The sequence below is a fragment of the Athalia rosae genome, chromosome 3 (genome assembly GCF_917208135.1).
Source record: "Athalia rosae chromosome 3, iyAthRosa1.1, whole genome shotgun sequence".
Classification (NCBI taxonomy): domain Eukaryota; kingdom Metazoa; phylum Arthropoda; class Insecta; order Hymenoptera; family Athaliidae; genus Athalia; species Athalia rosae.
Window position 1 is genome coordinate 5,335,179 of NC_064028.1, and position 14,780 is coordinate 5,349,958.

The 14,780-nt window shown below is 36.9% G+C and overlaps 1 protein-coding gene across 3 annotated transcripts in view; it reads right to left on the minus strand.

The window, feature by feature from the left end:
* Positions 1-8,248: 8,248 nt before the first annotated feature.
* The window catches only part of LOC105683186, a 73,382-nt gene continuing 66,850 nt past the window's right edge, over positions 8,249-14,780 (minus strand). For all 3 annotated transcript variants that reach the window (XM_048652533.1, XM_048652532.1, XM_048652531.1), the window contains exons 17-19: positions 14,386-14,758; positions 13,770-14,310; positions 8,249-13,674 (exon numbers count right to left, since the gene is read on the minus strand). In XM_048652533.1, the coding sequence (XP_048508490.1) occupies positions 13,462-13,674; positions 13,770-14,310; positions 14,386-14,758 (1,127 nt within the window). In that variant the 3' untranslated portion in view covers positions 8,249-13,461. The remainder of the gene's footprint in view (positions 13,675-13,769; positions 14,311-14,385; positions 14,759-14,780) is intronic.

The following is a 14,780-nucleotide window of genomic DNA, read 5'->3' on the forward strand; positions in this document are numbered from 1 at the left end:
GTACGGTAGGTACGTACGTACGATAATGCGTCGCGTGTTACGCACGCGATACGGCATTCACGTATACACGTCATCCGTACACAATTGCCGAATTTCGGTGATTTTATTCGCGTGCGGGTAATCATAAAATTCGTAATGCTTCAATGCGACCTGTTCCATATAGGAATGTAAAATTAATATCGAACGCGATCGGTGATTAGGTACTATTAAATTTCGCATACCTGTCGATATACCCGATGGGTACCAACAGAAACAGCGAGAGGACTCGAAATTGATCATCAAATTCGTACGAGAATAAGATAAAAATAAAAGAAAATGTCAGATGAAAAATTGCGTCAAATTTCTAGTCCGTGGATAGTTCGTTATACCTACGTTATACGTGTTACTGAAATGGAACAATATTTATGCGTATATCTGCATTCGGTGTAACAGTTATTGAAATATTCATAATCCGCACGATGTATGCGAACCACGCGCTTACACGTGTGAGTACATACGTGTTCTTTGGGTGTACACGTGTGTACGTAAGGCACATGTATTATTATACGCGTCGTTTTCTAACAAGGAGGAATTTCTCTCGAGAAAATCGCGTGTCTCAAGATCGTTCGCGAATGATGCCTGATACAGTACGCGTCGTACATATATACGTATCGTATATACGTGTCCTATGTACAAATATCATGTGGCATGTATATACCCACCTTATGTACCATGCAAAGTTTCATTTATCACCGTATATGTATACATACATACGCGTTTGGGGCATTCCGTGCCAAATCACCCGGCGTAGACGAACCCTGAAACTATACGAATAAAATTCCAATCCTCGTTATTCGGTTCTATATTCGATCGATTTTTTTGAAAAATTAATCGTTGGCTTTGGAATTCTGGAATAAATGACGAGTTGAAAATAATTTAGATTCGGCGTGTAATGCCCCTTACATCATACGTCTATTTTTCGTTTCTATCAGAGGTCGGACAGCACAGTAAATCGGTATCTGGAACGCTCTCTACTTCTACCTCGTCTTTATCGCTACAAAGAATCCATACGATCCATTGAAATTATAGAAACTAGCTAAGAATAGGCGATTCGATTTTACGTCCTCGTTTCAAAGATCAAACGGCGCGAACTACCGCAGAAAACATTCCAGCGCTACTATGGTACGCCGGTAGCCCGGCGGCCGCTACGGCTCGGCCCGTCCGCCCATTACGTGGCCTTACCACTGCTGCCGTTGTAAGTAGTACGGACCCTCCTGTGATCCGGCGGCATCGAGGCGCGGCTGACTCGCCGTCGAGCGCTACTACTGCGACTCGTGCGGCGCGTGTGTCCCAAGTCTCGTCGACGGAAAAACTTGTTGCATTTTTTTTTTACGATCACAACAACGATCGGATACCGTCGTTGTTACCGTCACCGTTTCGGTTCGACGATGAAATTACGCGAACAATAGGGGAATGGAAAAAAAATTTGTCCAGAGTCCGGAAACATCATGTTTCGGTAACCTCTGTGTTTTCATCGTTGTCGCGGTAAATTTTTAGGGAAAAATCGTGGTTCGTGAAATTGTTTCGTTGCTTTTTTATTCGGGTATCACCATAGATGTCGACGTGTCCGCGCGCGTTGTGTATGTACCCGCGGTACGGAGAGAAGGTATAATGTAAATTTTGTGGTAACGGATGAAATCCAATTGAATGTGGATTTTGGAAGTTGTCCAGGTCACGGGAACTCTGTAACAATTCGCAAGAGGAATTGACAAATGACACCGGCGTGGAAGAGTGTCGATACCGAAATTGAAATAAAAATTCAATTCGGAAATTAAATAAACTACAAAACTCGCGACGCACCACTCGATCCTCGATTATTTATTCGGCAATTCACCCATTATCGGGTTTCACCGACGTACGTTGAAAAATTCCAAAATTCCGAAAATATATTTAAGATCGCTTCGTAGCGCACGGTCTGCGGACCTTCGACCTAATTATTGTCGCCAAACTCTGCGAATATCGTAAATATCCTAGACGCGATATTCGTTTCGTGCACCGCTCATACGTACCTATATTACCACGGGTAATTCTTCCGAAGTGGTGTGAGAAAATTTCAAGATGGCGATAAATTTCTGGCTGTATAATGTACGAATCTTAAAACTGGTTCACGGTTCTCCGGCGCCTTTCTCTTTTTTGCCCCTCTTCCTCCCTCTTTCATCTCCGCGATCCCTGTATCTTTGGGGACGGGGTGGTGGGGGCGTAAAAGTTGGAGGTCTAGATTTTCGAAGACCAAACTCCGTCAAAGGGGGTGTAACCTTGTTTTCAACATTTCACTCGAGAGTGACTTTGACTTTTCACCACGTGCCCAGTTTTTTTATCCCGGCTGTTTTTTTTTTTTTCTTTCTCTCTTTTCTTCGTTCGTCCTGCTTTTTTTCACCTCCCCTCCCTTTCCCAACAACGCGAAAGTCTCGACGCCGAATAGAAAGAGAGAAAAAGAATTCGGGCTGCCTGTAACTAGTCCTGATGCGGACGGAAGGAAATCTTATTTTTTTCTCCTTCTTCTTCTTCGTCTTCTTTTATTCGAAAAATAAATGCACAAACGTATAATATGCATCATTCTTGTGTAGATAACGTATGCCATTATCGTACGAGAGTACAATAGAATCGTATCATATTCTCTGTGCTGCAATAATATCCTTCGGTATATTCTGCCCGGGACAGAACAACCTCATCCCCTTTTCTTCCCTTCGTATTATATATCTTGTAGTTTCTGTAGTCAAGGTAGAATTATTACGAAAATTCTTGCCCCTCGCAACCACCTGTACATGTATATACAATATACCACCACAGGGCGGCGTACGAAATATATATGAAGACGTCATCCCGCATTTACGCCTCCGAATATTTAGCCGATTTTTTTTTTTCATTTCTTTTTTTTTTTCTCGGCGCGTTTTCGAATCTTCTTCGGGGATGCGCGAAAAAAATGAGAAAATATCAACCGTGAGAATATTTCGTCGATTCGAGGGATGTGCGTATCGGTTGTACTTTTTAATTTTGCAATGTTTTCGTCGTCGCGACGCAACGGAAATACCGTGGAAATAATTGCGTTTCCGCGGGCAGCTCAACGCAACCGAGACCTGTGCACGTACATATTTCGCAAAGAATACTCGAACCGCTGACGCCATTGTACGTACGAAGCTCAGGCACCCGCCTCATTCTCCCGTCATACAACAGATTTTATTCCCTTATTCCTCGTAGGTACCCGACTCACTCTTATTCGAAATAGGTATAGAGGTATAGGTATAGGTGGTACTATACACGTATTTCGAGAGAGATCTACGACCCGAAGACGATATACCGTGTTTATTTATACGTGCGTTATTTCTATCCCTGTGTACTACGCCCTGTGTACGATAAATAATATATATCGCCGGATATATATTTCGAGTTTCATTTTTCACCGTCGTAACGTATTTTCGAAAAATCGATGCTCGGTTAGCGGTATGAAAGAGAATTTTTTTTTTTTTTTCTTCGAGAAATTCGCACGTTCAGATGCGACGTTTGAAAATTGTGAAACTTTGGGCTTGTTTTCCGGCAATCGCTCTGAAACCCAATGACCCGTTCGGCAAAACTGTTCCGATACACGATTCTGAGATTGGCGTACTTTTTCAACCTTTCAATTGATATAACGAGGCACTCGGCCGTCACGGCAAGAGGTTACGGGGGATGCAGTAGTTCCCCCATATGGGATGTACGCCAATTAATTGCCATCGGAATTACTCTGTTTTTTTTTTCTCCGTTACGGGGAGTCTACTTATTTCATTTATTTCCGACTAATCTCCCTCTTGTGAAAAATTCGAAATCCACCCAAACATGTTTGATATTCTCTTCTCAGGTGTATTCAAGTGTTACCCCACGTGTATTGCAAAGGGTGTTTTATCGCGCGTGTGCCGCACGGTTGAGTTAATTTTTTATCGTTATTTTCATTCTGTTTTTTTTTTTTTTTTTTCTTTTTTGTTGTACCGATTTTACAAATTTTAATACCTCGCACCAAACGGCGAAACACATGGACGTTTTATCGACGACGCAAAGGGTATTCCAGGTTCATTGTGTTTCGTCAATTATCGATTACTCGTAGCCGATGAAAATTTTCAACCCCGTGCGGGGTGACTTTCGTATTACAACAGATCCTGAACACGTGTGCACATTATACTCACGTAACGTAAACGACGCTGTGTAAGCAGGTTTAGAAGTAACCAACCCGCACTTGTATAATTAAATATTACGGACACGTGCCGTCATATCTGTGTGCTCGCATGTAATGCGTGTGCGTAATTTGTAATTATACAGTACCTGTGACGCGTAAAATGCGAAGAGGCGGCTTCGCCTCCTTCGTCGAATCACATTAGGTACTTCGCCTATAACCTGGCATTTAGGCGCGAGAGATGGTACATATGTACGATCAACCTAGTTCTCGATTATACGTATTCGCCGAACATATACCAGGTATTTACCGGTGTAAATAATAACGGGCAACTAATCGTTCTCGGTATAATTCAATTACCTCGTTATAACTGACGTATGTACGTATACTCGTGTACAGGTATACACGTATGTATACGCCCATGTATTTTATATCAGACTCTTACCTGTTACGTACACACGATGTAGATTAAGTATTAATAAATCACCGAACACCAGCGGTGCATCAATTAAGTGCAATTCGATTATAAATTTAAACGGTTGCACGTGTGCTTGAATTATGTATCGGTTTACGTTACGCATGTGTATTTATATATGTGTATATATATATATATATATATATATATATATATGTGAAAACGGATGGACGGATGCGTTCGGGGGATCGTTGCAGGGAGATCGTTCGACGGAAAACTGTCCGATGCAAGTCGCGAATAATAAAATAGAGAAATTCAGCGTATGTATAGTTTCATCTGGATAGGTGTACGTATAGATAGATACGTACGTATATTATATGGACAGCATTTATTTGATATCGAAGCGCGCAAGCCATGTTATTATATGGCATCAGTTCGAGAAGTGAGCATCGCTTTACTGCTTATATAACGCGGTGCATATACGTACGTACGTACGTACGAGTGTTATACGTATACCTATACGTATACGAGTTACGCAATTTGACGGCTGCAGACTTCCATATTATACGTATACGTGTATATATATTCTTCTGGAACGGAGTAGATCAAGCGAACTTGCTCCTGATGCTCCGCTATGACGTCTATGTATATATGCATATACCGGTGATGCATGCGACGCCAGTAATTCGCAAAAGGAGACGAGAATAGAGTTCATAGATATATACGGGATAGCTGATAGAAAAGTGAACGGGAGATAAGAGAATTGGAGCGAACGCAAAGTTATTTTAACACGGATCGCAAAAAAGGATCACGGCTTTCTTTTTTCTTTCCTTTCTTTCGCCCTCTGTTGAAAAATTCGCCTTCTTCTCCGGTTTTCTTTTTTCTTCCGGCTTCGCTTCAACGAGGCACCTGCAGCCCTTGATTATAATAGAGAGGAGAAGAGAAAAAAAAAAAAAGAAAAAATCTCTGGGATAGAAAAATATGTGTTCTTTGTAATCACCGTGGCCGAAGAAAGCTCGCAACGGCATACGAAATGACCCGCGGTATCGGAACACACGTGTCCCGTACACGTAGGGTGCGTGAAAAATATGTAGGATTTATTTTTCGAAGTCAGTTTTTGCTTTGACGGGGGATGACGAATTTGGATGAAATTAATGAAATATTTGCATGGCCGGTAGTTAATACAGTCATATAGGAATAGTAGAAGCTCTGCATCCCGGTAGCGCGCGGGCGCATTTCAGTTGACGTTTTTTATTTCAATCAGTCATACGTGGGAGGCGGAAAATAATGAAATCCGATTTTCCTCCGCATGCAGCTATTGGTTTAAATTGGATTTTAATTTAACTTCTTCATAAGCCTCTGGGATTCGATATTTTTTTTCATCAACTTCGTCGAGCACATCGCGTAACTTCATCGATACGATATCATCGTCCGTTTGAATATCGTCGATTCGATGAGTCCGCTTTATTCCGTTCGTTCACCGAAATCGATCGTACCGGGAAACCCCGACGTCCGTCAGCAATGTGGGCGACAGTCAAAGACGTATCATATTAAGGTATCGTAAGTCGGAGTAACGCGAATAGTAAGAATAACGAGACGAGGCAACGAACCCCGAGTATCGTCTTTTTACAGCGATAGAGTCGGCGGAACCAGAGCGAAATGGTCTTCTAACGTTATACTAAAGACGCGACTTCTTTTTTCGGGGGGAAGAAAACCCCGTGAGTACGCATTTATATCGACAATTTAACCCTTCAGAGATTCCCTCTTTTTTTTCTCGTCTTTTTGTCGTTCTTCGCTCTTTCTCGTTTTCCGTCTTTTTTTTTTTTTTTTTTTCTTTTTGTTGCCTCGCGAGACTTAAATTTGAGGTTTCGTGGCCGGTGTAACGAGCCATCGATATACCTATATATATTTTTCGAGTGGAATGAAGTAGAGTAGAAAAAAAAAACCGGGGGAAAGTGGGGGAGCGAATAACAGAAGAAGACATATACCTGCGAGATGTTGGGATAAAAACGATAAGGATAGAAAATAAAACAAAAAAAAGTAAAACGAGTAATAAAATCGAAAGGAATCAAAAAAAGGGGGACCGGAAAACCCCGAGGATAAATCCCACATATATATTTGCGTATACTAAACTTCCTTTTTACATTCTTATAGGTATATACGCGATATACATATGTATGTATAGCAACCGCACCGAATCGATTTAAGCTCATCATAGACCCCGTATAATAATGCAGATTGAAAGAATATTTATGATAAGCTTTGTATATTAAACTAGAGCGTCAAGTGCGCCTTTTACTCTTCTTCGCTACGCGAAGTGCACCGCGTAATATAAAAATAATGAATTTTCGTTCGCCGTATAACTCGATCGTAGGCGAATGCAATTTTTTTTTTTTCTCTTTTTTTTCTCCACACAAGCGCGTTTCAAATACATTGCGTTTGATCGCGTTTGTTTCGCGGAAAAAATTCGAAGCTTTTGATATTTTATCGTTAGTATTTTCCGCCTCTGGGAAAAGACAATCCGTCATATCTTTTCGTAAACCGCGGCTATAAAGTCGATTTACAAATGAAATCGTTCAAATCGGCCGTCCGTTCGTAAAAAAAAGGTGGACCCTCTCGTATAAATTTCGAACGGGTGTGTTAGTCGAACGACGACGTAAAATTTTCTCTTCGCAGTTCGTTGTCGCGGATAGAGAATTTCGTACATTTTTTGACTCCCAACAAACGGCTTGCGGTAGATAAGGAAAAATCGAATTCTACGGCGCGAACTAATTCTACACGTTCGTAGTACTCGTCGGTGGGTGCAACGAAAAATTTTTCCCTCGGCGATCGCTCGTTACATTCTTATCTCCGAATAAGATATACCAACAAAAAGTGAACAACTATAATAACAATGATAATTTATGAACAAGTAACTGCGGGCTGTTATTTTTTGCCTAAGTAAAAGGTCGGTGCTACCGTAGGTGAAAACCAGATATACGTGCATCTACACGGGTATAATAAATATGTGCGTATATATATATTTGAGATGTAGAACCCGGACAGGTAGTAGCGTACCTTTGGGGGTGCTTGTTTAGTATCGTGCTCGTAAGAAGTAACAACTCTGAAACGTGAAGCTTGCACCTCGGTGGAAAAAAAAAAAAAAACAAGAAAAAGTGAAAAGTAAAAAGGTAAAATAGTAACCGAGGAATACCAACCTCGAGCTTCTAGATCTCCGTGTGCTAATACGCCACGCTACACGCAGCGAATAATAAAAATTTGCATAATTGCCGAGAGAATTTATTATTGCTTTCACTTTATACGCGAAGAGTCAGAACACCAACCTAACCATTGCATTATAGACCGCTGTTTGTACAAACCTAATTTTACTCGAAACTTTTCTTTCTTCTCTTCATTTTGCCTTTTTCTTCATTCGTTTAATTCCCCTCAGACAAAAACAAGAAAATATTTGTCTCGTTTACAGAGGTACTTCCCTCTAAAAAAAAAAAAAAAAATCTCGACTCGTAATTACCTTAAACGTTTACGAAATTTAGGAGTCGTCTCTTTTATTCCAAAATCTACTTTTTTTCTTAGATCATCTACTTGTTTTCGAGGATCTTTCTTCTCTCCAATGTGCAATAGATGATTCAATTAATCATTTGTTGACTTGGTTTTTGTTTCAAAAATTTTATTATTGGGTAAATATTATATTCTGTTAACAGAAATAATAACAGTATACATATACATATATATATACATATACATATATGTACATATACGAAGTTTTGCGTTAGTTCGCCGCGACTGGTAAAATATAATTTATAGGTGTATTGGGATGTTAATCGGTTAAACTAATCGGTAGTGATTAATCGAATTTCATTACCTATCATTAAGAGTTAGGACAATGATAATACAGTTAATTATTTATTATACAATATGCCGACTCGTTTCACCTACATAGAAGCATATTATAATATGTGAAATATTGTGATAGAAATTCTTTCGATTATTTAATAATGAAAATCTTGACTTTACTTTATTATTATTTTATACCCCTTTACAATCATATTTACATAGAATTGAGGTATGTATAGAGCATACGCGTATAATCATACATATGTTCGTGTGGATGGTGGTTTTCTTTTTTTTTTTTCTTCGTTTTATCCGTGGACTAATCGTCATTCGGATATCGATCATATGATATATAAATCATTATGTTATATGCACATTAATTATATCTCATCACAATTACAAATATTATATTACACATCGTCGTGGAATTTAGAAGTCTTCGTATTATTTACAATACGTTCAATTAAATAGGTATAAATATCAAATATTATACGATACATCGAAAGTGTCGAATTTTCACGTCGCGTACTAGATATCTCTTTTTTTATTCTTTCGATTATTTTTCCTCTTTTAAATTTTATTCTTCTTATAAATCGCATAGGAAAATATAAACCAAATAACCTTTCTTTCAGACTTTTGGGTTCAAACAGTCACGTTCCTAACATTTATATTTTTTCTACTTGTTCTTCGCCATTATTATAGGATATATAATGTTATATCTGTACAAGTATATTAACTCTATATGGGTGAGTTTGCAAATATTTTTCGAATACGATAATTTTGCAAATTCTTCTTTTTATTTCATCTTCGTTCTTATTTTTTTCTCATTCTCTTTCCTAAAAATATGATCATGTAAACTTTTAAAATACACTCCGCGTATTATCGTCTTGACTAAAAAATTCTCTTCTTTTTTCTCTCCTTTCATCTTCCATTTATCTATCGTCTAACGTAACGACTGAATTTTCGCGGATATATTTTCTATCAATATAGACGGAAATTTACAAGTTATTTATGTACAGTAAAAAAAAAGAGAGAGAAAACTTCGTACTTCCAGTTGAAAAATTGAAAAAAAAAATTTGAAAAAACGTTATTCGGACATGTTAATAAAAATGAAAGTATTCTCTTTTCTTCTCTTCCGAAATAACTATAATTTTTCTCTATCATTTTCATTGGGCATGTCTTGAAAATTATCCTTACGATTGAACTATAGACTAGGAGTAGTACTGGTATACTTTTTTCAATTCGTCAATATTCCTAAATATTATTTCGAAAAACATTTATACTCTACAGGGTTCTTCTCTTTTTTTTTTTATAAATCGTCGCCTCAATTCCATGTAAATTCTAATAGTTCGATTTTTATTTTATTTCTTTTTATCCTACAACGAGAACTTTGGTAACTTTCGGAGAGAATTTTACGAGAAAATTTTTCATTAATCACGTTTAATATTCGTAGGGTGTCAAGCTATTCGAATAATCCGTAAGCAATTTGAAAGATATATCGATTCCTGATTTTTTCATGCTCATTCTTCAACTTGAAAAATGGACTTTCGAGTTTCACATTTTTTTTAATTCAATTTAGAATCGCTCGCTATGCGAAAATTGTTCACCGAAAGGTACCGTCATTTTCAAACTATCCGCGTAACATTTTTCAAATCTACAAGCGTTTTTTTATTGTTCTTATATCGAAATACCTGAATATTTCGTACTATATTTATGTACATACATCTGTCTCGACATCTGTAATGTTATACGCACTGAATAATCACTAGTTTCATCATCATACAAGTATACGTACTTGTACATTGTTTTTTATTTTATTTAATTGTTTTTTTTTAATGGAAAAATACTATATGCTAACTATTTTTGTTATATATATATGTATATGTTTCTAATATTTGTTAAACCGTTTTATGGACAGATTAATGAAAATATTTCAATTACTTTTGAGTTGTTTCTCCGCTAACACGTAAATTCAATTAAGCGCATCCCCTAATTAAGTAGGTATGTACGATTTGATGATAATATATGTGGGTGTATATTCAAAATTTATATTCATGTATAGAGTTATTTTACATACATATATATTTACAAATAGAAAATTACAACGACTATATACATATATATACACATATATATGTATGTATGTATATAATATATAAGTACTTTTTTCATTATGCATCTCTTTTTTTTTTTTTCGTTTTTAACATTTTTATTCTCATTTACTTTCGTCACGCATACTTCGTACTTCGTATCTCATATTTATTGTTTCTTACTTTGTACTAAATTGTACCTTAAAATATGTTCGAATACTAATTACGTGATAATTAGAATGTGATTCTATTAATCGCGTGTATTTTAACAATTAGATGATAAATCTATTCGAAGAAAGGAGAAAAAAATGAGAAAAAAAATTAAAATACAACGTCGAACTGTTCAAAAAATTTCAATTATTACAAGTTCGGTGTCGTACACATAATACATTTTACATATTTTCAGTAAAATTCAATTGCAATTGTCGCGATTATATTTTCACCACCGTGTGTTATATTTCACAAACATTATGTTCGCGAATTTCACTGGTCGATATATATATATTCGTATATCTATACATATATATTTTTTTTTCACGGTATAATTAATTCGATCGATTCATATTTTCAAATAGAATATAAAACATATTTCGTAGAAAAATTTTTGCCTTCATCTTTTTTTGTTGTTCCTTTTATCCGACATACTGTAAATTTACCTCGTTGCACAGTACGTGCAAGGTGTGTAATATAATAATAATAATTTTAATAATAATGGTGATAATAGTAGTAGTAGTTGTCTATGATGGCGGACCCGCGATTAAAGCTGAGTCGCGCTATTGAAGCGTATATTCAAACAAATTTATAATTCTGTAAGATAACTTGTAACCTTAATAGACTTAAAACTTAATGGAGTAACTTTACAGTATCCGTAAAATTCAACTGAAATAGTCGTACGCGTACAAATATTATGCAGTACCTCGGTCGTCGTATATTCAACTTCACCTCGTATAGACGAAGAACAATAAGACTAACGATCGAAAAAACGAAAAAGAACAAACAAATTCAAGACGACTACATAGCACCGTTTCTCGTATGTCATATCACTGATTTTTTCACTTTTACCTCTTTATGTATTACATATAATTATACAGTTCTTTTCAATAATTTGTGGGGATGGTGGTATTATCTGTACTAAATAGGCGTATTCTTATATTTTTTTTTTTTCTATAAATATATACATTTCTAAAGTTAGGCATCTCCTATGATTGAGTAACATAGCTATTTTCATTTCATTTTTTTTTTTTTTTCTCTTTTTGTTTTATCTACTTCTCTTTTCGAAGAAGCAAAACTACAATGATAAGCGCGCGCACGTGTGTGATGTGCGTATTGTGTAATCTGAGTAAGGGGTGATTAATTTATAATATAAATGATTATTAGTTACAACGATAATCTAACTCTCTCGTAATACCTCATAAATTACGTTTTTGTAACAATTTTATTATTTATATTATTAATTATAATTTTACTTACGCGACCACACAAAATCGATCCCAATCTATAACTAGAACTATGAGTTGCATTCATTGATGATCTTTATTATATCTTTATTTGTTTATTTATTTATTTATTTTTTTGTCTCACGAAAAGGCCGCCTTTTTCAATTGTTTCTTTTTTTATTTTGTTAGATACGTATGAAATTCAATTTTTTGATTATTCTTATTAATGTTATTATTATTAGGTATTATCGTTACAGTGTTAGTTGTTAATCGTTTTATTCGACTTTGCCCAACGAATCGTAATCGATCGCGTGGCCTTTGAAAATTTTATGTGCGGGGTAATGAAATATTCGATTTGTTCAGAACTGTCTGAGACTGAGAGACGTTACGAAAAATTAATGATTCGAATCACTGGGAAGTATCTGTGTATGGTTTATTCGTCTTCATCCGATTTCACAAGCGTGTGATTCGCTCGAAAAAAGAATCCAAACCGAACGAAAGATTATTTGCTATCATTGTCAGCGATTATATGCAGATATTATCGTTTATCATCGGTATGATTATGATCACTGTTAACGTCGTTATTATTTAGTTATCGTATTTGTGTACAACTTATTAGCAATCGATAGAAATTCAAATGTACAATATTTACAATAATTATCCTTATTTTTATTCTCTTTTTTTTTTTTTAGCCACCATTATTTGCATTTAATGCCTCTAGGTGCAGATTATTGCGTCTCTTTCGATTTTAGCTGCACTCATTTGCTTTTTTTTTCCTCGTTTATTTGTAAATTTTATATTTTAAACCTAATATCTCATTGCATTGGATATTATTACGATTAAATGGAAAACGTGATAAGGTTGTTTCTCGAACAACTCGAATGAAACTGCATTTGCAAATGTTATGTATAGCAATACAGCGATCGTTAATGAGTGTGTGACAATATTTACAATTGAACATTATTAGTTTCACTCGTATTTTCTTTTTGTTTTTAATTTTTTTTTTTTCTTCTTTTTTTTTATAAAAATGATGTGTATATAATACGAAGAGATTCCCTTCATAAGTTATAAATACAACTTATTAATTAGTATTTTTACTCGTTAGATGCACCTTATTTTAATTGATTGTTAATATTCCGTACAATCTGTACGTATGAAGTTTATTCAACGATTCGTCATTTATTAGGCCACGGTAGTCCATTTTTTGCACATTCTTTGCTTGTGTAATTAGAAGACCTTTGATTTTTGTCCGGTTTTTTTTTTTTTATTTTGTCTTCCTCTAGATTTTTTTTTCCGGAATATTCTCTTGAGGTTTCGCAATAGTCGTCCGAGAATAGCTTCTCTAGTTACCCTTTGGCACCATGATACGCGTATGTGTATATTGTGTGTGTGTGTGTGTGTAATTTTATTTCTCGTATTTTATCGTTTAATTTGTCAATTAGCAACGTTTGAGCTGACTTGTGATCAAGTTACACCGTTCAACTTGATCGTCAGCTTAAGCTGATCTCAAACAACACCCGGTTGCATGTTCAACAGGTATGTTGTGGGGTCGTAGTAACCGGCTAAATAGTAAATGTCATTGTTGTCGTATATCGTCAAGTACCTGTGCGGTTCTTTACTCAATTTTTCAACGTATTGATCCAACGGAAGAACTTCGCATTTGTGCGATATCGTTTGCACGTCGTTCTCGTCCGTGTGAGGAGACTCGAAAAGCGCGCCCTGAAACAAAGAAAACGGTTTTCATTTAATCATCGTCTCCCGTGGCCGGTTTAAAAATTAGATTCGAAATCTTAGAGAAATGTTGATTTCTTTACCGGGTATTTGAGGTTCGTTGGACAGCCGACGGTCTCTTCGGGGTGATAAAACCACTTGACTTTTACGATCATGTTAGAACTGGACGTTTCCCACATGGATTTTATTCTGCCTATGTAAGGTCTGTCCGGTCTTCCGGTTGATAAGAACACCGCACTGTCGCCAATCTCGATGGTTTCGCTACCTCGTTTTATTGCTTTGAAAAACTGCTTCTTCGCTCTCCCCTTAGCACCTGGTCTACGGTATCCCTTACCCGACCAACCCCATAGCTGTCTCGCCGGCAAAAATGCGGCCATTTTACTTCTACTCTCCACCGACTCTTGTCTCTCACGAGATTTCGCTTTCTTATCACCCTTTTTAGTCTTATCTTGCTTATTCTCCTTCACAGTCACTTCCTCTTCCTCTACTTCCTGTTCCACTTCCGTCTCTTCAATCTCCAACGGTTTTTCTGCTTCGATCTGGACTTCCGGCTCGGACTCCTTAGCTTCGGGTTTCGACGACGACTCCTCCTCACTTTTCTGACCGGAACAACTTTCACCGCCGCTGTAAAATTGTAAGTCAATATTGATCCTGAAATGATTTTTTTTTCCTAAATATTTTACTGGCAATAATTCACACCTGTGATGACTCCCTTCGCTGTGGCTACTGTGGCTGCTGTGATGGCTGTGCCTGTGCCGATGTTTTCTGTGCTTTCTGTGTTTGTGTTTTCTATGTTCATCGCAGCACTTGTGCTTTCTGTGTTTCTTCTTCCCCTCTTGTGCCTCCTGGAGTCTTTTCAGTTTATCTCTCCTCCTTTTCTTCATCCTTTTTTTCTCGCGATGATCTTCAGCGAGCTTAGAGTCTCCCTCCTCGGTTTTCGACGACGCGGATGACTTAGCGTCCGGACTTGCGATCGGAGGTTGACTTCCGGTCGACGATCGCTTCTCTTCCGTGGACAAAGAGGTCTGTCTGCGACGTTTCCCCAGAGTGAGGAGAGGATTCGGATCGTACTCTAAAAAAGGATGAAAGTGTGA